Source organism: Oncorhynchus gorbuscha, linkage group LG19, assembly GCF_021184085.1.
Source record: "Oncorhynchus gorbuscha isolate QuinsamMale2020 ecotype Even-year linkage group LG19, OgorEven_v1.0, whole genome shotgun sequence".
NCBI classification, from domain to species: Eukaryota; Metazoa; Chordata; class Actinopteri; order Salmoniformes; family Salmonidae; genus Oncorhynchus; species Oncorhynchus gorbuscha.
Window position 1 is genome coordinate 44,480,649 of NC_060191.1, and position 24,640 is coordinate 44,505,288.

The following is a 24,640-nucleotide window of genomic DNA, read 5'->3' on the forward strand; positions in this document are numbered from 1 at the left end:
CAAATACTGATTGTCTCGATGGACAATGGGGAGTCTATGCCGACAGTCACACAACTGAACCTGTTAAGAATTCAGCCTTACGCTGCTCCACCACACACGCCTCTCTTCGAAACTAAGGCAGGAGCTCAGAAAAGTGCTGAAGGAGACAGTCAAAACAGGATGCAGGACAGTCCACATACCATAAGACACCCAATGCACATTTTACAGTTGCACACATGCACTTAGAGTTCATAAGCTATATACACACACCTGGATAATCCACCCATATTTGGTCTGTTTTAATTGAAGGGACAGATTCAAACAACCAATTCCACAGAGGAAGGGAATTATCACTAAGGCTTGCTTTGGCAAACAACTCCAATGCAGGAACTAAAGACGAATGTGAGGATCCAGAGGTGCGCTGTTCTGCAATGGCTGTGGGTTTTCATTCTGTCTTGTATTAAACATGCATGATCACATCCCTGGTGGGTATTCAATGGAATATGTAGAGCTGACAAATCCTTATTCCACATGATACACTTCCATGTAAACAACCAAACACGCACTTGGGTAAAGAGGGTAGAGAACAAGCAAAGGGTGAGTTCACTGAGACAAGTAGTACGTACATTGGTCAAATTGAGGTTGAAAAATCTTTTCTGTGAAACCAGTCAGTAAAAGAGTGAAGAGAAATGAAAGCGTGGAAGAAGCAGAATGTGTGTAAAACTAAACATCTCAAATATTGCATCAGTACAGTGAAAGTATAAAAAGTGATTATAGAAGATTTCATTTGGTTCCGTATAAAGATTGTTCTCAGAGTGTTGGGTAGAAAGTACCTTCGTGGCGCTACGCAGGTGATCGTAATAAACCTCTTCAATGGCCTGGAAATAAATGACTCCTTTCAGTTTGGTCTCGTGCTTGTCTGTTGAGTAAATTAACATGACAAAATGCTTGGGTAAAAATATCACATTTGCGATTCCTAGAGTAGTTTCTTTGATAGAGAGTCATGGAATATACTATATGTAGTGTAAAGGGGCAATGTTCCCCCTTTAGTGGAGACTACATTCAGAATAAACACGGAATGTCTGCTTAAATCAGAAATGACCTTTCATTCATAAATTGCAGAATTTGTAACGCCTCAGCGTTGCAGATTGAATAGAGCCCCTGATTTCGAAATTCTACCCTTATGGTAAAATATAGCAGCTCATTTCATCAACCACTACAAAAACACAACCAGGGGTAACTTTATGCCCCCTTTACCTTCAGGCATAAACTGCACTAGATCCTTGCTACAGAAAAATAATAAAACTAACTTTTTAGGAAAAGTAGTTGCAATTTTAAATTGAATAATTATTTTATAATTTGCACATTACTGTCTACTACCAAAGCTCTACCCACAAATGTGTATTTCCCTTCTGTATCCTAATGCTCATCTCTATCAAACTCATTTCCACCACCTTTCACAAATACAGTCTACATTAAGGTCAAAGGGTATGAATATGCCATCTACTGTATCTCCCATTGGCTCGATCAGCGCACTAATGTGTTTGTATATAAATGGCAGCATTTTCCTTACCAACGTAATAGGAGAAGGTCCTTTTGAGGCGGTCGAAGACAAACCAGCGTTTCTTCCACGACTTGATCTTGCCGCCCATCTTGACCAGGTAACCCTTACACATCTTGTCTGTGAGGATCACGTGGTAAGAGGTCTCCACGTTGTGGCCGGATGACTCGATGTGGGAGCGCAGGTCAAACTCCTCCTTGCGGATGGGCAGGTAACGAGTCATAGGACGGGCCTGAGGAAAGGAGGAAACAAACTTGTAACGAGTGTTTCAAAAGTCTGTACGACTAACAGGATGAGAGAGAGATCTCAAACTGTATATTCTTTGTTATTTTTTTTGTTATTGGGCCTCAGGCTCACCTGGGAGAAGTTCTTGCTCCTCATCTTCACCTCCTTGTCCACCAGCTGCTGCCTGTGCACCGTCTCATCCTGCAGCCTCTTCTCAGCCTCCTCGCGCCGCCTCCTCTCCTCCTCCAGCATCTGCCTACGGGCATGGCTCTCTCGCTCCTGGAGAAAAGGTGGAAAAAGATCATGAACATAGGCCCTTTTTACATCAGCAGTTGTCACAAAGTACTTTACAGATACCCAGCCTAATACCTCAAAGACCAGGCAATTCAGAGGCACAGGAAAGAATGCAGGAAACAGTGAAGAAACAGAGGAATCAGGCTCTGAGGGGTGGCCAGTCCTAATCTGGCTGTAACACTGAAGTAAGACATCAGTATGGGATCTGATAGGAAGCTAGCCATGGCATGTGAGGTAATGTCTTACTCTGGATTCTATGAGCCTGGCCTTCTCTAGGTGGGCTTCCTTCAGCATCTTCTCCATCTCCTCGATCTTCAGCGCATCCATCCCACTGGCACTGCAAACCAGACACAGAGATACATCTCAAATAGCAATGACATCCATCATTCAATATATTTATGGGTTACAGTGTATTAAAAAGTCAAACTGTGTCCCGTTCTGAAAAACCAGCCCCAAAATGGCTAAAGATCATCAAGCTTCTTACATAGGAACAAAGAGGATTAAGTAAGTCCTAAAAAGCTGTTCATCACTGGTCATAAAAACAGTAACTTACTATGTGGACACTAACTACCGCAAACAGTTATTAACTATCACGAGTGTTATAAAATGGGTCATGAAATGTGTAACTGTTTAGAGATTCAATGCTGTATACACTGGAAATGTCCCGTCTTGGCCAGGTGGTGCAAGGTTGTGTTCATTAAGGTCAACATTCTAAAACGTTTTGCAACAGAAGACAAATGACTGTCTCATTGGACATGTCCAGATAGTAACCTCCCCTCTTCACTCCGCTTTGGACAGTTTATTTTCCATTTCCTGCCTACTGAACACAACCCTAATGAGTGCTTAGGCCCGATGATTACAAGCAATCTTTGATGTCCTGTTTTAAAGTGGAGAAACAGCTGTGCTTTCACCAGGTGCAAAGGGAATGGACACATCTGTCTTGTCTATGTGCAACCACACACACCCTACCTTTCATATCAACTGGCTCAGAGCAACCACTATCTGTGCAGTGTCTTTAACTAGTCATTTGACTATATTTCAGCAGTCACTCACCCAGATGTTTAACTGGCCAAAATACAAATGTTGACTTTTAACCAATCACAGACAGTAAAGGGAACATCCCATCTGCTGTAGCCTACACATGTATCCAGTTCTGCATCCCAAATATCACCCTATTCCCTATATAGTGCACTACTTTTGACCAAAACTCATAGGCTCTGGTCATTAGTAGTGCACTATATAAGGAATAGGGAGCCATTTGGGCACAACGCAGTGTGTTCACCCAGGCCAAGATCATAAAATATGGTGAATAAATTATTTGGGAGGAAGGCAGTGTTCAGCAAACAGTCTCTGGCATGTGTTTATGGAAGAGCGATTCGCTGTTCATTATGGTCGGCGATAATTCATGCACGACAACAAACTTGACGAGTTCTGTATGAACTGGGAATACCTTCTGACTGTGATAAAGACAGCATGTTTGAACTAGATTTAGAGAAATATTTTCCATTTTTCACACTATCGTGTCGACTGAAACCAAACTGTGCTGCCTCGGATACTTTACACATCGACCTTTTCCGCATGGTTCCAGCACGCCAGCTCAGGACAGACAATCTGGGTTAGTTCTGCTCAGTAGTGTAAAAAGCCCTCTATTGTACGTTAAATATCCACTGGAATAGTGATAACAGTGGATGGACAACAGCTGAGCAGACACACAGGCTTCTTTTGTCACTATTAGACAGACTAATGATACGCGACACAGCTTAACAGATGGTGCACAATTCACAGTCAGACAGGACGTGGGGAGGAGTCATTTGACCCATGTGGTTACTTGTCGGAGATCCCTTGGCAGAAATTAGCCAGTGTGAGTGTGTTCCAGGATATGCATGTGTGTGTTTTTCTGACCTGGACATGTTGTCGGGGGAGCAGGCCGAGTTGTTGCCTGTGGAGACGCTGGTGTCCATGCGACAGATGAAACCAGGCCCCACACATACATCAAACATACAACATATATGTACTTGGCATTATCAAAAGCCCAAGCTCAATTCAGCCAGCAACATGTTTCCTCATCACCAAAGCTTCCGTATGTACAGTAGCAGCAAAAATACAAATACTACATGATCAAGTCATCTTCAATTCAAACCCATGCTCGCTATCCATGATATAACTGACAGACATCTAAAAACATCTGAAAAGTTAAAAGGGGAACAAAAGGTGGCCCCGACAGATGAAAAGCACTGCTTCCACCAAATGCATGCATTGTTGATTCTCAGCAGGAGGATGGAGACAGACAAGAACATGGAGAAGAAGGGAGAGTTTATATGAGTTGAACACGAGACCAAACCCACTCCCAGGTTGAGTGGTCTGTCTGTCTATCTGTCTGTCTGTGGGATTGTCCATGGTGGAGCAGGGAGACTCAGACGTGGAAGGCAAGGAGAACTCTGTGACAGAGAGTGGAGGACAGTAATGGAGAGAGGGATGGAGGAACGGATGGACAGGGTGACAGAGAGACAAACAGGACAACATGGTGGTTAAATAGGATCTGGAGGCGGCAAGCGAGGGAGGGGTCGCAACCATGGAGGAAGAGACTGGGTGAGGGGGAAGTGGTGTGATGGAGACAGGGACAGGGTGTGGTTTCTCTGAAGCATGACAGGAAATCTTGAAATAACAAACAACAAATGTGGTTAACAGAAACCTGGAGAGGACCATCTTAAACACATAACTATACTAGTTCCATGTTGATGTTTACTGCTGGAACCCTAGAAGGAAACTCTTGCCTCAGACCAGAACATGGGACAGAGTAGCCTGGTGTAAACCTCCCAAAAGGCGGTTACCTTTCTGCTGTAAGGCTAGCGCTCTCTTGGTCTCTATGTCCTGCATGGTGGCAGCCAAGTTCCGTGGCAAACTGCCTGTACTGTTGGGAACCATCAGTGGGCTCTGGAAGGACACAAAAGAAGGAGAGTGATTGATTAAATTCAAAATTGGGGCGGCAGGGTAGCCTAGTGGTTAGAGCGTTGGACTAGTAACCGAAACGTTCATATCCCCGAGCTGACAAATCTGTCATTCTGCCCCTGAACAGGCAGTTAACCCACTGTTCCTAGGCCGTCATTGAAAATAAGAATTTGTTCTTAACTGACTTGCCTAGTTAAATAAAGGTAAATGAAAAAAATATATATATATTAAAAACACATACAACAACATATCAATGCAATGGAAGTACACATATTAAAAACCATCAAGGTTTACACAAAAATACTTACTTCCAACGTGGTCGTCACTGACTGGCCAAGAAGACATTCAGTGAATGGGACTTACATAAAACATTTTTAAAATGTTATTATTTAACCTCTATTTAACCAGGTAGGCTAGTTGAGAACAAGTTTTCATTTACAACTGCGACCTGGCCAAGATAAAGCAAAGCAGTGAGACACAAACAACAACACAGAGTTGCACATGGAATATGCTATGCATTAACCTTTGACGCATGACAACAGCTACAGATAAACATCAAGCTCTCGTTCTTGTGAGCAGTATAATCTAATACTATCAAATGTAATCTGATACTATCATGTAACACATGCCTACCGTTGTTTACCAGTATGTAAACACTATGCTAGGTCTAATCAATCACCAGGTGACCGGAGCAGGATACATACACGATATACACAAAAGTATTTGGACACCCCTTCAAATTAGTGGATTCGGCTATTTCGAGCACACAGCCATGCAATCTCCATAGACAAATATTGGCAGTAGATTGGTCAGTGACTTTCAACGTGGCACCGTCATAAGATGCCATCTTTCCAACAAGTCAGTTTGTCAAATTTCTGACCTGCTAGAGGTGCCCCGGTCAACTGTAAGAGCCATTATTGTAAAGTGGAAACTTCTTGGGGCAACAACGGTTCAGCCGCGAAGTGGTTGGACACACAAGCTCACAGAACGGAACCGCCGAGTGCTGAAGCGCGTACAAATCATCTGTCCTCGGTTGCAACACTCACTACTGAGTTCCAAATTGCCTCTGGAAGCAACGTCAGCACAAGAACTGTTCGTCGGGAGCTTCATGAAATGGGTTTCCATGGCCGAGCGTAGCCACACACAAGCCTAACATTACCATGTGCAATGCCAAGCGTCGGCTGGAGTGGTGTAATGTGTGCCGCCATTGGACTCTGCAGCAGTGGAAACGCATTCTCTGGAGTGATGAATCACGCTACAGCATCTGGCAGTCCGACAGACAAAATATGGGCGGATGCCAGGAGGATGCTAACTGCCTGAATGCATAGTGCCAACTGTAAAGTTTGGTGGATGAGGAATAATGGTCTGGGGCTGTTTTCATGGTTCGGGCTATACCCCTTTTAAAAAAGGCATAGCGCTACAGCATACAATGACATTCTTGACGATTCTGTGCTTCCAACTTTGTTGGGGAAGGCCCTTTCCTGTTTCAGCATGACAATGCACAGTGCACAAAGCGAGGTCCATACAGAAATGGTTTGTCGGGCCTCCCGGGTTGCAGTAGTTAAGGGCGCTGTACTGCAGCGCCAGCTGTGCCACCAGAGACTCTGGGTTCGCGCCCAGGCTCTGACGCAACAGGCCGCGACCGGGAGGTCTGTGGGGCGACGCACAATTGGCCCAGAGTCGTCCGGGTTAAGGAGGGCTTGGCCGGTAGGGATATCCTTGACTCATCGCGCACCAGCGACTCCTGTTGCGGGCCGGGCGCAGTGCGCGCTAACCAAGGTTGCCAGGTGCACGGTGTTTCCTCCGACACATTGGTGCGGCTGGTTTCCGAGTTGGATGCGCGCTGTGTTAAGAAGCAGTGCGGCTTGGTTGTGTTGTGTATCGGAGGACGCATGACTTTCAACCTTCGTCTCTCCCGAGCCTGTACGGGAGTTGTAGCGATGAGACAAGATAGTAGCTACTAAACAATTGGATACCACGAAATTGGGGAGAAAAAGGGGTAAAATTCACAAAAAGGAAAAAAATTAATGGTTTGTCGAGATCGGTGTGGAAGAACTTGACTGGCATGCACAGAATCCTGACCTCAACCCCATCGAACACCTTTGGGATTAATTGGAACTCTGAATGCAAGCCAGGCCTAACCGCCTAACATCAGTGCCCGACCGCACTAATGCTTTTGTGGATGATTGGCAGATAGTCCCCGCAGCAAAGTTCCAACATCTAGTGAAAAGCCTTCCCAGAAGAATGGAGGCTGTTATAGCAGCAAAGGGGGGACCAACTCCATATTAATGGCCATGATTTTGGAATGAAATGTTCAACTGGCAGGTGTCCACATGTAGTGTACCTTCAAATTGATTGTGTACAAGGGCCCTATGTGCTTGTGGCCTTTCTCATGGAAACTGAACTATTATGATGAAGCTAGCTAAATCACAAGATTACAGCAAATGGCTGCCTCAGAAGAGTACTACACAATCCAGCCACGAACTTGACCACCCGCCAACACCAGTACCTTCTATTTTCATTTGGTTGTATGCATTTTAGGCCTGAGTAGGCTGCAATTCAGATTTAGCAGCAAATGTGTACTATTCAAATGAACCTTAAATAATAATAGTTGATTACTACATAATCACTGAAGACTCTACTAACCAACCAGTAGTGATGGAGCGGAGGTGATGAGGTTTACCTTGGAGGTCGTGTTGCGTCCCAGTGTAGTGGCTACGTACTGCAGATGGGATCCGGAGCCTGCTTTGGGTTGATGTACCGTCTGTCCAGCATCACTGTCCAGCTTGGAACGGAACACCTGGGAGGAGGAGTGAAGACGGACCAGGATCAGCTATCAAAACGCCGTAGACACATTTTTTTGCAGTTACCACGCACATAGTAAAACATGTATTACATTAAATGGAATGAGGAATATAAACTGTGGTGCTTATTCCAAACTTGTCTGGTGGGAGATGCTGTGAGAAGTAGAGAGAGTACAAATACAAAACAATAGGTTTCTTTAGCGTTTCAAAAAAAAGGCACATTTATTGACATTTCAATTCAACCAACATATTGATTGACATCTTTGAAATGCTAAAGCAACCTACTTTTGGTGAGTGAACATTAATTGCTACTACTACTACTACTGTCATCAGACACAGCCAGAGACAGTGATTATTACGTCAGCACCAGCAGCATCCCTTTTATTGGGGCTCTGATTCCTCCCACAGGTGTAATGACAGAGTCAGTGTCAAAGTGCTATACTGGCAGATGTCGGTGTGTAACCACAACCTGCAGGTGGTTTGTCCCACAACCTCAGTTGGCCATACAGTATGAGGTCTTATGGCTTTTCATTGTGCCAGTAAATCATCAGAGATTGATTGCAGTCTAGGCTATACCCAGGTTAGGGTCAATTTAGTACTTGGAATTGACCTCAACCCTTTGGCTGTGCTTGTGTGTACTGTAGTAAAACCTGGTAGTAAATCGAATACAATGCACATAATACAGAATAATTTTTAAAGATTCAACCAGGTTGAACATTTTATATTCCAGTGCAATGTAATGACATCCATGAGTGGTACTACTGCTTGATTGAATACTGATAAAACATACTAACAGATTACCGTAAAGCATGTGGAAGGTGCTCAAAGAATTCACAACGCATGAGTGACATGCAAGACCAGACAGACCATCATTGATGTATTAAATCAATCAACAAAGCACAATGCACTTGGAAAAGCCATTTTCATGGGAAGACAGAACAGAAACAATGGAAGAGGGGAGGAAGAGAAAGGAGGAGACAGCAGCGCCTCAGAATTACCTGCATAGGCCTGCGAGTGGAGAGAGGTTTAGCTGGGAGAGGGGGAGGGGGGCAGTGTTGGCTGCTCTCCACAGCAGCCATCACCTCCTGGTACCACTGCTCTAAATCGAGAGTGGGGATTTGAGGCCTACTGCACTCAGGCTGATACTGCAGGGCCGCAGTTAAGAGTCCACAGTAAGAGGCAGCAGAGAGACAAAAAACAGAGTGGACAGAGCAAGGGGTGGAGGAGGAAGAGAATTAAGAAAATAAAGCATTAATGAGCAAATAAGAGGATCTGTTAAAGTGATAGAAATATACATACTTTTTCTAAATGTTATGGTTTTTGTGTGTGTCAATGTTCATCTTCTTGAAATATCAGCAAATGCTAACATAAAAGTGCCTCAATGGGGAAACACTGGTTGAAATGACGTCAATAGAACCAGTTTACAACCAATTACAAACATGATTGAAAACTGGTTGTAATGACGTCATTCCAACCAGCTTTGGCCACTGGGGTAGACGGGGCATTCAGGGCATCTTCAAACAAAGGGTGGAGGAGAGGTGGGTGAGAAGAAACAGAGCGAGAGACCAGACACACCTCAACAGAGAGAGGGGGGGAGGAGCCGTGACGAAAGGAGAGGCAGGAGAAGGCGGGGTCTCCAGCTCCTGACTGGAGGGGCCGGAGAGGAGAGGTAGGGGAGGACTCGACCTTCGGCATCCCAAAGAACTGAGTTAACTGGCCCACAGTCACGTACTCCTTTCATTCAGGGAGCCACAGATAGTAAGGCAGACAGGAGGTCAAAGGGCAAAGAAGGAAAGAGGGAAACAACGGCAGAGGACACGTCAACAGGGAAAAAAACAGCAGCAACAAGGACAGCATGTGAAATAGATGGCAGTAAACCTGACTCACACATGGATAGTCTTTCTATAATATCAACCCATCGTACCATCCAAACCTGGCTCAAATACATATGTCAAATACTTGAGCTGTGCTTGATTCAGTTTGCCTGGTACAATGGAATCAATGAAAAAGCTCCAAAAGTGCAAGCCCCAAGCTAAATCAAGCTCACCTAAAATACTGGCAAGTACTTGAATGCATATGACATCCAGTGCATTTGGAAAGTGTTCAGACCACTTCCCTTTTTCCACATTTTATTACGTTACAGCCTTATTCTAAAATTGATGACAAAGCGAAAACAGGTTTTTTGACATTTTTGGGAGACGAGACAGGATCGAGGGAAATAGGAATGGATCAAAGTAGAAAGAGATCCTTGATGAAAACCTGCTCCAGAGCTCTCAGGACCTCAGACTGGGGAAAAGGTTAATCTTCCAACAGGACAACAACCCTAAACACACAGCCAAGAAGACGCAGGACTGGCTTCGGGACAAGTCTCTAAATATCCTTGAGTGGCCCAGCCAGAGCCCGGACGAACCCGATCTAACATCAAAAAGCTGTGCAGCGATGCTCCCCATCCAACCTGACAGAGCTTGAGAGGATCTTCAGAGAAGAATGGGAGAAACTCCCCAAATACAGGTGTGCCAAGCTTGTAGAGTCATACCCAAGAAGACTCAAGGCTGCACTCGCTGCCAAATGTACTTCAACAAAGTACTGAGTAAAGGGTCTGAATACTTATGTAAATGTTATTTTTAATTTATTTTAAAAAAACAATTCTAAAAACCTGTTTTTGCTATGTCATTATGGGGTATTGTGTGTAGATTGATAAGGGAAAACAACTATTTCATCCATTTTAGAATAAGGTTGTAACGTAACAAAATGTGGAAAAAGTCAAGGAGTCTGAATAATTTCCGAATGCAATGTATGTAGTTGATCCAGGTCTGGTAACATTATCCTCATTCAGTAATGCAGAAGAGCTGATTATATCAAGGACAGGGCCATTTAGCAGAAAGCCAATACACTACAGGAAGATACCTAGAAGCGGACAGCTAGAGAGAGGAGCAACAGGTGAAAGAATGAGAAGACGGAGTGAGAGAAAGAGAGAAACAGAAACCGAGGGCAAGTGATAAGGAGAGAAAGAGAGAGGCATAGTGAGAGAGAGAGAGAAACAGAAACCGAGGACAAGTGATAAGGAGAGAAAGAGAGAGGCATAGTGAGAGAGAGAGAGGGCAATGGTACCTCGCAGGGTACAGCTGCATCTAGGGTGAGCGAGAGGCCGTGCTGAGCAGAGGTGGTGAGTTGGGTGTCATGGCAATCACTCCCAAACTTCTCATAGACATCAGATAGCTTCATGTACTCCTGAGAGCCAACGCAAAGCAACGCAGACCAAACAGGACAAGAGGCCATGAGCTCACTCCATGACACGTCCTTTTCATAATATGCATTCTCATACACACACGGATGTGCACCCATGTCAAAAATGTACTCGTGCAGATACACACTTTACAACCTTCCGGGACAAGCTGCTGTTTTATCGTGTTTTTAAAACAAACACATAAGCCTGTGTGAAAAGCACGAACAACTATATGAACGGAAAAAAACAAAGAACACAGCATTTCTCTACCCTATAATTCCCCAAGGCTCACATCGAGCTGGAGAGGTGAAAACACGTGGTGAAAGAATACAATAACAGAGATGTCAACAAGCTCTACCCATCTTCAAAGGATAGCAAAATGCTAATAGAGAGAAGTGCACTACACAAACCAAACAGAGTAGTACACTTCAATGAGAGAAAGCACTGTGCATGTGAGCATCTGGCTAAACCTTCACACAAACACAGCATCTTAACATCCCAGTTGTAGCAAGAGTTGTTTATGCTTTTTCCCCATTCTACAAGTTGAAGAGAACATCAATTAAAATGTCCATAGTTCATCCAACAGACCAAGTATTTCATAAAGACAAACAATGACGGCATTCAAATCAGTATTGTACTTCCAGGGTCTCACAGGGTGACCGAATGTGTTTTTACATATGGGAGATGGGGTGCAATTTGCTGGGAGTGATTGGGTGTAACAAGACATAACTCAGACTTCTGAAAGACCCACTCCTTAATGAAAAAACAACATTAAAAACACCAGCGTTGGAACTTGGTTTCCTATAAAGCTGTAAATATCACAGAGTGGGCCTTTAAGTTTTAGACGAACAGACTGTGCATAGGGGGGTTACAGTGAGTGAGCTCAGGTGTCGTGCAGGGACAGTTACACTGACAGTCTGGTTACCTCTGTCGGGCTGCCCCCTGGGTATAACTGAGAGGCGGCGCTTAAATAGGAAGCAGCGGGACGGCAGAGAGGATGCTGGGAGTGGGAGTCCTCTAACAGGTCAGTCTGGCTGATATGGAGCAATTCCTGTTTCAATAGGAAGTCAGGGACACTGGTTTCATCTCCTGTTGCTGTAGTGTACAGTTACGGTGTGTGTCCCTCTAACTTACACTTGGTGTCAATACAGTACTGGGATAATAAGTGTCAATCACAAAAATAAGTGTCAATCTTTCTGTACAGCACTTTGAGATATCAGCTGATGTACGAAGGGCTATATAAATACATTTGATTTGATTTGAAAAACATAGGTGTTATGTACAATGAGTGCCCCTGTAAGGGTTATACTCAGTTTAATAGGGCTAGTTTACAGTGGTCTAAAAGAGCCCATTATATCCAATTCAACAAAGAAACTGATAGGCATCTCATGTAATGAACTTGCTCTAAATGCATGAGAACGCAGGTTGATAGGTTATGTCCGAATGGGAGTTTAGCACGAGACTAATTGGTTCATGTTTTCAGAATAAACAATGCAGCCCAGGGATTCAGGCCAGATTCGTATCTCGCTGGCCTGAGTTGAGATATTATGTGCAATCCACCATCAAATTGCAGATGTTTCCAATCCCAAAAAATACATCGGTCGGATCTGAATTATCCGATCAAACCAGTTTGACTGATGTTATCAACTGTATCCGACCACAATGTAAAACAAGGTCATACTTCACAAGCCGACACCACATCGTGTTAAACACAGTAAATAAACGGTTACTCTGGCACACAAGCAGTAGAACAAGCACACACCAGACCAACACCTGAGGTAAAAAAAAAGTCCCATTGACCAGTTAAACAACCTCAACTATGAAAACCATAACATTTCTCTTTAAAGCCACAGTCTGTCATTTTGTACTTGAAGTAATGTTGCACTCATGGGAAATAAATCATTGAGGACAACAGATGTATCATAGAAATCTAGTAGCCTACTATTTGCAAATGAAAATATCTAGGAGTGCATTTTCTCCATTGTTCATTTTTGTTGGTAGTCTTTGTTGGTCTTTCACAAATGAAGGAGTGTGGCTTTTAGACAAGTGATTAGAGTGGAGGTCCGTTCATCCGTCTGGGTCATGATAGATAACTGATATATGTAGAAGTGACCTCTTAGTCGGTAAGATAAACACCCCTCACCTCTTTCATGTTGCTGGAACACTTAGGAAAAGATCTTCCTCCGGTAAGGCTGAGGTACCTCTTCTCTAAGGCCGATAGCCTCTCTTTCTCCTGGAACACAGAGACACCAGAAACACATGAGACTGTGACAAGACCAAAGGACAGCTTACCTCACCCATCACTATGCCCTGGTTACAGTATGCTCGTATTAAGACATAGCTTCTTGTACCTTACATTACTGACTCTGTCCTGATTATGGATTGCCATAGTTTCTTTACCAAATTAGAAAATGTGCCACTGCAGAGGACAAGCCGGGGACAAGGCAGCACATGTGCCGAGTAATGAAGTGAAATGTCAACAAATGGGAAATCCGCCAACAAGCTCTTAATTAATTGACTTAATATGAGGTGGCTGGCATGGCACATTGCCCTGCAGGTGGTAATGCCTTTGTGTGTGATTCTCACATTGTCAAACAAGACCAGAGAGCGATAATGATTCAAATTAGTTATTTTCAAAAGTGGTTTCATGGGAATCACCAGTCCAATGACAAAAAACGTAGTAATAACCAACAATGTCATTTCTGTATATGTGTAGATTGTAGAGTAGCTGCTGGGACAGATATGAACTGTATTGTAATGTTACCTTATGGAGAATCTGCAGGGTAAGGTTCCTGTCCTTAGCCAGCCTATCACACTCCTGAGACGCCTGCTGTCCCAGCTGACTGGCCTGGCCTTCCAGAGCTGCCACCTTGTCCTGGAAGACATGTTTAGAGCGTTATTGCGGAATTAAAGGGGTACTCAACAAGATGACAAATATACACTACACCAAAAACAAAGCAGTAATCGTCTATCATGTCTTTGTCAGGTATCCCCACCAACACCATTCTTGACGTGAATAATCATACTATTTACACTCAACCTGGAAAGGTATTTGGCCATCATCAGAAATTAGGAAGTTTATCTGACAGACATTCATATTCACAGCTCCAGATATGATGAAGGGTTGCCAGAATTGATAGGAGCAGCCATTGTGGTCCAGTCCATTACCTTCCTCTTGGCCACGCTGGTGTGGTACTCGGCCCTCTCCTGCAGCAGCTGCTGGCTGATGGTCTCCCTCTCCTCCTCCAGGCTGCTTTCTCTCTCCAGCTGCTGGAACTCCAGGTCCTCAAACTGTTTTGTCTCTGACTCCAGGGTTTCTCCCTCCTGTTGAACCCCACACAGAGCCCATCACAATGGGTTACAACCACACCAGGCCTCAGCCTCCTATAATATACCGTTTTCACACTGCTGAGCCAAGCAAAGCCGAGCCAAGCTGTATTTGGCTGGCCTGGTAACGTATTCATCCATTCGCCATAGATGCTAGAATTGTGCTAGAAAGCACAATGTGTGGAGAAAATACCTGAGCCAGCAGAGTCTGGTATGGTTGGCACAATAGTGTGAAAAGGGTTCTAAAGTACCAACAACTACCAACCCCAAGAGACAGACAGACAGACCCACAAGGTCACCACAGGGTCACCCCCTCCGCACCCCTGGCTCTCTCCAATGACCATGTTCCTGAGCCAGGGCAGTCAAGGCCCAAGCCAAGCCAGCACAACCAGGGGTGGTAGGCCAGAGAAAGAACGTGATTCAAAAGAGTACTGCGTTGTCATTTTAGACAGACTAAGCTGCATATGGAGGTTCTATCTAAGGATTGGTGGAGTTCTGTTTAGCACTATATGACTACTTTGATAGACTTGAATATTATGTTGTTTGGGTTAACTTTACTATTCGACTCTTTATTGTGTCCTAGGTTTGTACTTCACTATGCCACCAATACAAAAGCACCGTACCCTTGTGAAAATGATGTGGTATACACAGCTATCAATATTACAGGCATTCTGCTCATGTGAGTCTAATAAGTTGGAACATTTTATAGCCCAGTAGTTTGATTGATTGGTGACAAGCAGTCTTCTCTGCTGCACCAATACTAATCCCAAAAATGAGAAACCAAAAGGGCCACTATCTATATGTTACGAAAGGTAATACTGTGCTTTTACTGTAGTAATACTTAAGTACTACCTTCTATACTGCATTTTATAGCTGATTTGAATGTGAGAGCCCAACTGAATGTCTTGACCCTTTAGATCGATAAACCCAAGAAACACACACACATATTTGTGAGAGAGGGCCACTTATGCTTTGGAGGGGGAAAGACTAGGGCCTGCCCTTGTGGTCAGTTCATCAGAGCGTTACTGACGATAACGAGTGAAGGCTCGGGGCGTCGGAACACTTATGTCGTCACTGACATCTCCAGACCCTCGTGTTTGGAGAGCAGGTCACTCAAGGGCCCCTGTCGTACCTCTGAAGGATGTCTTCAGCAAACTTGGGACGTGTTCATCAGTGCACGCAACGGAAAACATTTTTACATGTATTTTTGTCCATGTGCTCCCCCCATTTTTTCTCATGTCAAGTCAGTCAGCCAATGTGTCATGCTACTCTACGTGGATAGGACAGCAAAGTGAATAGAGCTAACGTGCTAAATGTAATTGGCTGATAAATAGTTGCACCGCCTGACAAAATGCAAGATTCACTTTCTATGGACTGACTTTTCAGAGAGCTGACGATATAAAACATTATTCAGACACAAAACACACATTTCCATTCAGAGGAAAGATTTGAAAAGAGAGTAGGACAGGAAGGAGGGGGTAGGTGTCAACATTAATAGATTAGTAAGCAGTTATTAAGGGGTTATAAGCCATCACAAATCAAGAAGAGAGGGATGCTTCCAGACTCAGAGATGGTATCAACCAGACAGACAACACACACTCCTGTATGAAACGCATGCAATGCACATATGACCCAGGAATCACCACAATGCAGCACCTCGCCCCGACGTCACCAGAAGCCATTTTGACACTCCTGCCGCTTGCTCAGAGGCAAAGCACATAGGTGTGGCGGAGAGAGGGGAAATTCCAGCAGCTTGTGGCATTAGCACGTAGGCAAGGGGCTAAAGGGGTAAAGGTCCCAGTAACTCTATCTGAGGAGATATGCACCAGGTCTTATCATACCAAGATAGTGTAGCCTACTATGCAGCAATCACTGACTGGCATCTGGCATAATCATTAAGGGCAGGTTTCCCGTACAAAGATTAAGCTTAGCCCAGAGCTATAAAGCACTTTCAATGTAGAATCTCCATTGAGCATACTTTTTAGTCCAGGTCTAGGTTTAATCTGTGTCCAGGAAACCTATCCTAAATTGGTATGCCATCTTCTTGGATGTTAGGAATGTTTTACATTAGTTATCATAGAATTAGAATTCCAGTTCAGTATCTTTGACAGTTAAGTGCAGCATTCTATGCACTATACCCAGGAGCTCAGTAGACATACTTGTAAATCCATAAGTACACAACTTCTACTTCTCCTGAACATGTAATTCTCTTACGGGGTACTTTAATAATCTGGAGGTAAGTATACTCTAATAGCGATGTGGCGCTGCTGGAATTTCCCTTGATAAATGGTGGATAGGTGTAGCTCCGAGACAAGGGTGGAGGGAGTGGGTGGGGGCGTGGTACGCTTGCTGTCTCTGGTGGTGGATCTCAGGGGTGGTTGGGCTGACGGTCTTGGTGGTGGATTGACGACTGACCCTTTTGAGCTGTTCCTGTAACTGCTCCCTCAGTGACTCGGGGCAGTTATGAAGCTGGTTCTTCAGCTCACTGTAACCCTCCTGGAGGCTCGCCAGGTCTCGGCGCTCTGCGTCAACATTTGCCCTCTCCTAGAAAGAGAACACACCGTCCGGGGTGGGAGGGAGGAGATGAAGTGGGGGACAACAGAGAGAAAGCAAAAAAAGCACACCTGCTCAAATCCACGCCATGCAAAAAGCTTCCGATGTTAGAGGTCACAACAGTGGATAAGCCAAAAGTGACATGGGGCATCTATGGAGTTTATAATACTGTGAAATCAATCCCCCAGAGACTAGCTTTAAAAGTGCTGGACTGTAGGGCCGTGTTCATTAGGGCACAACGCTGAAAACCTTTCAAAATGTTTTGCAATAGAAAGCAAAAATGTCCTCCTTGTTTAAGTCAGTTTTCCCCACCATTCGGTGCCTAATAAAACATGTCCCATGCCTCAAACAGGTCTGAACAGACTTCTTGTTCACAGACATTTCTAAGTTGCAGGGTTCGATGCTCATGAAAACACTGGTCTGCGATTGAAAACGAGATGTTGCTATTTCATCAAACATGAAATGGGAAGTGTATTTGTTTTGGCTCAGCTGTTTTTTCACGTCAGATTGCTCTATTTTGGGTGGTGACTTTTTTCTGAAGAGATTTTCATGTGGCTTTAAAATGACGATGATTATTATTATTATTAGCCCATCCAGATTGTCATGTGACTTTGGTATGAATACTTTAGGCCAGTCCAGTTAGTTTTGAACAGGTTTAGAACTGGATGTAGGTATTGCCTGAATGGTCTTTGTTGTTATTGCATTTGAGTGCAGGCGGTGTCAGCATGGGTAACTCTAGTGCTCTACACCACTGCCCTACTGACACCCAGGCTGTGATATCAAAACCCCTGGAGGGAATAGAAGCTCGCAATAGGCTCCCCGCGTCGGCTCTCCTCGACCTCCTTCAAAACGCAATGGATGGTCAAAATGGAAAAACCTTGGATATTTTTCCTCCAACATGTTTTGAGAAGAAGAGAGGATGTGTGGAATAAGGAGAGACAGAGTTTGGGTCTGATTGTCGTGAAAGCGTCTTGTAAACTACCTCTAGAGGGCCACCACTGTATAGCCAGTAGACTAGACCATGCAGGAGAGAGAGGGAAACGTTCTGCAGAATCTTTTTTATCATTACTACATTCTCTAAAGTCACTGGGTGGGAGAGGGGTGTGGGTGGTGCTTTGGGGTTTGAGTGGCACTCCTTTTCTGCTCTGGCTCCACCTCTGTCTGTGACCAATGGCAATAAAAGTAGAGAAGGCGACAATACAGGTCGTTTTCCTAGTTGAAGCTTTTGTTTTAATTTGTAGCTGAGACAGAACCGTGAGACCCTGACGGTCTAACTTGAACACAGGAAGCTGGACACTCTCCGAAATGGTAAGTAATATACAAATCACAAGATTTAAAAGAGCCTTAAGGAAAGCCAAGAAAATCCCCCATTTCAGGTTGTCAGTTTAAGTGTGTCTACATAAAGCCTATAAGAGTGGAGTGACATGACTAGCTGAAACAACAGAGTTGTGTAAAGCCTTCAAATAGAGACCCTCTGTAATGTTGTAAACTATATGGTGGACAGATATACTTTTAGTAGCCAGCCACTCATACCCACTAGCATCCAGTCCCAGCTTCAGCCAAGTACAAACCCAAAGGACCGATTCATACTTATGTCCCAAATGGCACCCTATTCCCTACAGAGCCCTATGAGTCCTGGTCAAAAGTAGTGCACTATATAGGGAATAGGGTGCCATTTGAGACACATTTAAGACAAGTGCTAATAACCTACATGGATTTCAGGCTGACAGTGGGGGAGGAGAGAAGGTTGCTGAGTGAAGCAGTGAGAGGATTAGAAGTTAATGGAGGCTGGTTAGTGAAGCTGCAGAAGAAGAAGAAAAGCCCTGGCGAGAGAGAAACCACCAAGGGAAAATAAAGGAAAAAAAGACAGAAAAAACACCCATACATAAGTCTAAGCACCTTCATCCACAGCTCTTCTAAGGTAAAACATCAATGCATATAACAGGTGAAAGGTTGGAGCATTCCTCGCTGGGGGGGAGGGGTTGAAGAGCGAGTGCTATGCCTGTACCTTGGGATGGCAAAACCAACTAGATACGGTCTTGGGAGGCCATCCAGGATTTGGCAATGTCTTTAAGGAATGACAAGAGACCAGAAAGGCTGTTCAGTCCCTTTGAGGCTTAGCAGATGTATATTCAGTGATGTGAAACGTTCGGAACGCTGCAGATCGAAATATCGAACAGAACTGCCATGAATCCCTTTTCTATCCGTCAGAAGATCGTATATCTGTTCCACAGGATACATTTCTATGTGAACGTTCTGTAACGTTCCATCCTCCTGAACAGGCCCTATAACAGACAGTCCAGCGCAGGGAAAAGCGGGTTGGGTTGTGTCTGTTGTGTTTAAACACAATGTTGAGATCAACGAAAATCTCACCTCCCTGTCTGCATACCCACCGTCTTCCCAATAAGGACTGTCTCAGAGTGCAAAAACAGCTCACTAACAAATGCACTTTTCCTATTGGTTTTCTCCATTAAAATACAACACCGTAACATTGGAATGAGAAGTTTATAAGTTGAGCAAGAACTAATCTGCAGGTGGTAAGACTGCTTAATGTGTACAGGACAGTATGCTTGGTGTGTGTGTTTTCCCCCAGGGTCCGACCTTGTCTTTCTCCCTCTGGATGGCATTCTCCAGCTCGTTGAGCTTGTGTTGCAGCTGTCCGATGATCTCCGTCTCTGCCTCTACCTGGTCCAGTTCTGCCTGCCTCTCCCCCTGCAGCAGGGCCCGCTCCATCTCTGCCTGGGAACGGGACACACCCGTCACACATGAGCCCCCCTGCTCCAATCACATGGCTTCCCCACAGACAGCAGACCAATCACAGCCTAGCGGTGCGTGTGACATTCTATCACTTTCTGCTTGTTTGTGTCACTAAACATGCATGAAGCACACACACACCAGTTTAATTTTATCTTCCCCACATATCATTCCTTATATTAGTAGCCTACTATCTGGAAATTGAACTGATGGACTTTCTTACCTCCTGCTTGGACTCCTGTAGCTGTTGCTCCAGCTCTGTGATTTGTGATTTGAGCTCGTCAACTCGGGCCAGCACTCTGACCCTCTCGTCCTCCAGGTAACCCAGCTCTGTCCGCTCCACGCCGCCAGAAACAGACTGCTCCTCATGCTGAAGGGGGAGAGAGACAGAAGAGGCAGGCACATTGTTGCATATAAGTGCAAAGAGCATGGCCCATGTGCAGTAGTTAACTGTTTCAGACTATGTTGCATGCACACACACACACACTGATCCACACATTAAGGAGGGACTATACACATCACATGTCTCCATGTAAAACACTGTTGCTTGGCAAACAAATGTCATTATCTTCATGCTGTGTCATTTTGTCCATCAATCGTTTCAGAATTCTTGGTCACGCCATGTCTAGGCCAGGCCATGTCTAACAATTTCCACTTTCAATGCATGCAGTAAGTGCTTTCATGCTGTTATATCAACGGCATGCCTGTAGTTCTCATAGTAAGTACTAGTATGTCATGCCTGTAGTTCTCATAGTAAGTACTAGTATGTCATGCCTGTAGTTCTCATAGTAAGTACTAGTATGTCATGCCTGTAGTTCTCATAGTAAGTACTCGTATGCCATGCCTGTAGTTCCCATAGTAAGTACTAGTATGTCATGCCTGTAGTTCTCATAGTAAGTACTAGTATGTCATGCCTGTAGTTCTCATAGTAAGTACTAGTATGTCATGCCTGTAGTTCTCATAGTAAGTACTAGTATGTCATGCCTGTAGTTCTCATAGTAAGTACTAGTATGTCATGCCTGTAGTTCTCATAGTAAGTACTAGTATGTCATGCCTGTAGTTCTCATAGTAAGTACTAGTATGTCATGCCTGTAGTTCTCATAGTAAGTACTGTAAGTATGCCATGCCTGTAGTTCCCATAGTAAGTACTAGTATGTCATGCCTGTAGTTCTCATAGTAAGTACTAGTATGTCATGCCTGTAGTTCTCATAGTAAGTACTAGTATGTCATGCCTGTAGTTCTCATAGTAAGTACTAGTATGTCATGCCTGTAGTTCTCATAGTAAGTACTAGTATGTCATGCCTGTAGTTCTCATAGTAAGTACTAGTATGTCATGCCTGTAGTTCTCATAGTAAGTACTCGTATGCCATGCCTGTAGTTCCCATAGTAAGTACTAGTATGTCATGCCTGTAGTTCTCATAGTAAGTACTAGTATGTCATGCCTGTAGTTCCCATAGTAAGTACTAGTATGTCATGCCTGTAGTTCTCATAGTAAGTACTAGTATGTTGTGCCTGTAGTTCTCATAGTAAGTACTAGTATGTCATGCCTGTAGTTCTCATAGTAAGTACTAGTATGTCATGCCTGTAGTTCCCATAGTAAGTACTAGTATGTCATGCCTGTAGTTCTCATAGTAAGTACTAGTATGTTGTGCCTGTAGTTCTCATAGTAAGTACTAGTATGTCATGCCTGTAGTTCTCATAGTAAGTACTAGTATGTCATGCCTGTAGTTCCCATAGTAAGTACTAGTATGTCATGCCTGTAGTTCTCATAGTAAGTACTAGTATGTCATGCCTGTAGTTCTCATAGTAAGTACTAGTATGTCATGCCTGTAGTTCTCATAGTAAGTACTAGTATGTCATGCCTGTAGTTCTCATAGTAAGTACTAGTATGTCATGTCATGCCTGTAGTTCCCATAGTAAGTACTAGTATGTCATGCCTGTAGTTCTCATAGTAAGTACTAGTATGTCATGCCTGTAGTTCTCATAGTAAGTACTAGTATGTCATGCCTGTAGTTCTCATAGTAAGTACTAGTATGTCATGCCTGTAGTTCTCATAGTAAGTACTAGTATGTCATGCATGTAGTTCTCATAGTAAGTACTAGTATATCATGCCTGTAGTTCTCATAGTAAGTACTAGTATGTCATGCCTGTAGTTCTCATAGTAAGTAGTAGAAATGATGAAAGTGATAATAGACGGCCCTACGTCTGACCTGGTATCGGTCTCCATTGTGGAGGGCCTGTGGAGGAAGTGGCGTCCTCACCTCCTGATGGGTGCTCTCTGTACTGCTGCACTCCTCCTTGAGGTTCTCCTCATCGCTCTCCCTCTGCTGTCTCTGGGCCATGCTACGATGCAGCGAGCCGGCCCCCACCAAGCTGTCCATAGAGGGTCTCCTGGCCGCCCCCTCCCCCGGTCCCAGGCCCCCAGGGAAGCCCATCCTCCCCTCTGTCTCGCCTCCAAAGGGCCCGTCGCCCTTGTTGTACTCAGCGCACAGGTTCAGGATGGTCTCTAGCCTCTGCCTCTCCTGTGGACAGACAGAAGCAGAGGAACTGATTACATCCAGCCTCTGCTGCAAAGGCAAATATGTCCTCCTCCTCGCCCCAAATCTCATTTCCTGTGTGTGTGGCTGCCACTGATGCCAATCTGGAAATGAGCAATTCAGAGGTGGGTGGAGATTAAAAGGACCCTTCCCCAGAACCCACCTTCCCCCTCAGTGATGGCATCTTTCCTGTGTGGAGGAACCAGGTCTTATCAGGGACAGATCTAGCTCCAGCCATGGTTAGGCCAGCCCAAGCCTGTCTAATATGAAGTACAGAGCACACTCCTACCAAACATAACAAAACTCCATTAACCGACATGTCTGTGGATGTTGGTGTGTTCATAGTTAATGTGTCATTGTCTATAGCTGACGCCAAGAGCCAGGTCACGTGGTCAGGGAAAAACCCAAATCGAAGGCAATGGAAGTTAAACTGCTAACAGTAGGTACTATCCTACGACCATGTTTTGATCCCAATGAGCAGACATATAGGCTGCCCGTTAGAGGTCTACCGATTAATCGGAATGGCCGATTAATTGGGGCCGATTTCAAGTTTTCATAACAATCGAAAAATCGGTATTTTTGGACACCGATTTGGCATATATATATATATTTTTACACCTTTATTTAAATAGGCAAGTCATTCTTATTTTCAATGACGGCCTAGGAACAGTGGGGTTAACTGCTTTGTTCAGCGGCAGATCGACAGATTTTTACCTTGTCAGCTCGGGGATCCAATCTTGCAACCTTATAGTTAACTAGTCCAACGCTCTGACAACCTGCCTCTCATTGCACTCCACGAGGAGCCTGCCTGTACGCGAATGCAGTAAGAAGCCAAGGTAAGTTGCTAGCTAGCATTAAACTTATCTTAGAAAAAACAATCAATCATAATCACTAGTTAACTACACATGGTTGATGATATTACTAGTTTATCTAGCGTGTTCTGCGTTGCATATAATCGATGCGGTGCGCATTCGCGAAAAAGGACTGTCGTTGCTCCAACGTGTACCTAACCATAAACATCAATGCCTTTCTTAAAATCCATACACAGAAGTATATATTTTTAAACCTGCATGTTTAGCTAAAAGAAATCCAGGTTAGCAGGCAATATTAACCAGGTGAAATTGTGTCACTTCTCTTGTGTTCATTGAACGCAGAGTCAGGGTATATGCAATAGTTTGGGCCGCCTGGCTCGTTGCGAACTAATTTGCCAGGATTTTAGGTAATTATGACATAAGATTGAAGGTTGTGCAATGTAACAGGAATATTTAGACTTATGAATGCCACCCATTACAGTTCCGTATTTCACTGAAATAATAAATGTTTTGTTTTCGAGATGATACTTTCCGGATTCGACCATATTAATGAACTAAGGCTCGTATTTCTGTGTGTTATTATGTTATAATTAAGTGTATGATTTGATAGAGCAGTCTGACTGAGCGATGGTAGGCACCAGCAGGCTTGCATGCATTCATTCAAACAGCATGCTTTCATGCTTCAAGCATTGCGCTGTTTATGACTTCAAGCCTATCAACCACTGAGATTTAGGCTGGTGTAACCGATGTGATATGGCTAGCTAGTTAGCTGGGTGCGCGCTAATAGCGTTTCAAACGTCACTCGCTCTGAGACTTGGAGTAGTTGTTACCCTTGGGCTGCATGGGTCAAAGGTATTGTGCCGGCAGCATACCATCCTGCATACCACTGCTGGCTTGCTTCTGAAGCTAAGCAGGGTTGGTCCTGGTCAGTTCCTGGATGGGAGACCAGATGCTGCTGGAAGTGGTGTTGGAGGGCCAGTAGGAGGCACTCTTTCCTCTGGTCAAAAAAAATAAAAAATATCCCAATGCCCCAGGACAGTGATTGGGGACACTGCCCTGTGTAGGGTGCCGTCTTTCTGACGTTAAACAGGTGTCCTGACTCTCTAAGTCGCTCTGGATAAGAGCGTCTGCTAAATGACTTAAATGTAATGTAAATGTAAGGTCCTTAAAGATCCCATGGCACTTATTGTAGGAGTGTTAACCCTGGTGTCCTGGCTAAATTCCCAATCTGGCCCTCAAACTGTCACGGTCACCTAATAATCCCCAGTTTACAATTGGCTCATTCACCCCCTGTAACTATTCCCCAGGTCATTGCTGCAAATGAGAACGTGTTCTCAGTCAACTTACCTGGTAAAATAACGGAATAATAAAAAATGTGTAACGCTGTTGTCGATGTGTTCCAGAAGCTATACTGTTACACTGGCAATACTAAAGTGCTTGTAAGAACATCCAATAGTCAAAGGTATATGAAATACAAATCGTATAGAGAGAAATAGTCCTATAATAACTACAACCTAAAACTTCTTACCTGGGAATATTGAAGACTCATGTTAAAAGGAACCACCAGCTTTCATATGTTCTGAGCAAGGAACTTAAACGTTAGCTTTCTTACATGGCAC

At 44.2% G+C, this 24,640-nt stretch overlaps 1 protein-coding gene across 1 annotated transcript in view; it reads right to left on the reverse strand.

Moving 5' to 3' along the window:
• The window catches only part of LOC124004895 (pleckstrin homology-like domain family B member 1), a 115,155-nt gene that overhangs the window by 1,317 nt on the left and 89,198 nt on the right, over nt 1–24,640 (reverse strand). Inside the window, exons 7-23 of the mRNA XM_046313717.1 lie at nt 21,934–22,194; nt 19,896–20,042; nt 19,520–19,657; nt 14,207–14,362; nt 13,803–13,913; nt 13,182–13,271; nt 10,924–11,043; nt 9,388–9,546; nt 8,811–8,957; nt 7,692–7,808; nt 4,891–4,993; nt 4,258–4,497; nt 3,962–4,073; nt 2,306–2,396; nt 1,898–2,044; nt 1,553–1,772; nt 813–898 (exon numbers count right to left, since the gene is read on the reverse strand). Of these exons, the coding sequence (XP_046169673.1) occupies nt 813–898; nt 1,553–1,772; nt 1,898–2,044; nt 2,306–2,396; nt 3,962–4,073; nt 4,258–4,497; nt 4,891–4,993; nt 7,692–7,808; nt 8,811–8,957; nt 9,388–9,546; nt 10,924–11,043; nt 13,182–13,271; nt 13,803–13,913; nt 14,207–14,362; nt 19,520–19,657; nt 19,896–20,042; nt 21,934–22,194 (2,445 nt within the window). The remainder of the gene's footprint in view (nt 1–812; nt 899–1,552; nt 1,773–1,897; nt 2,045–2,305; nt 2,397–3,961; nt 4,074–4,257; nt 4,498–4,890; nt 4,994–7,691; nt 7,809–8,810; nt 8,958–9,387; nt 9,547–10,923; nt 11,044–13,181; nt 13,272–13,802; nt 13,914–14,206; nt 14,363–19,519; nt 19,658–19,895; nt 20,043–21,933; nt 22,195–24,640) is intronic.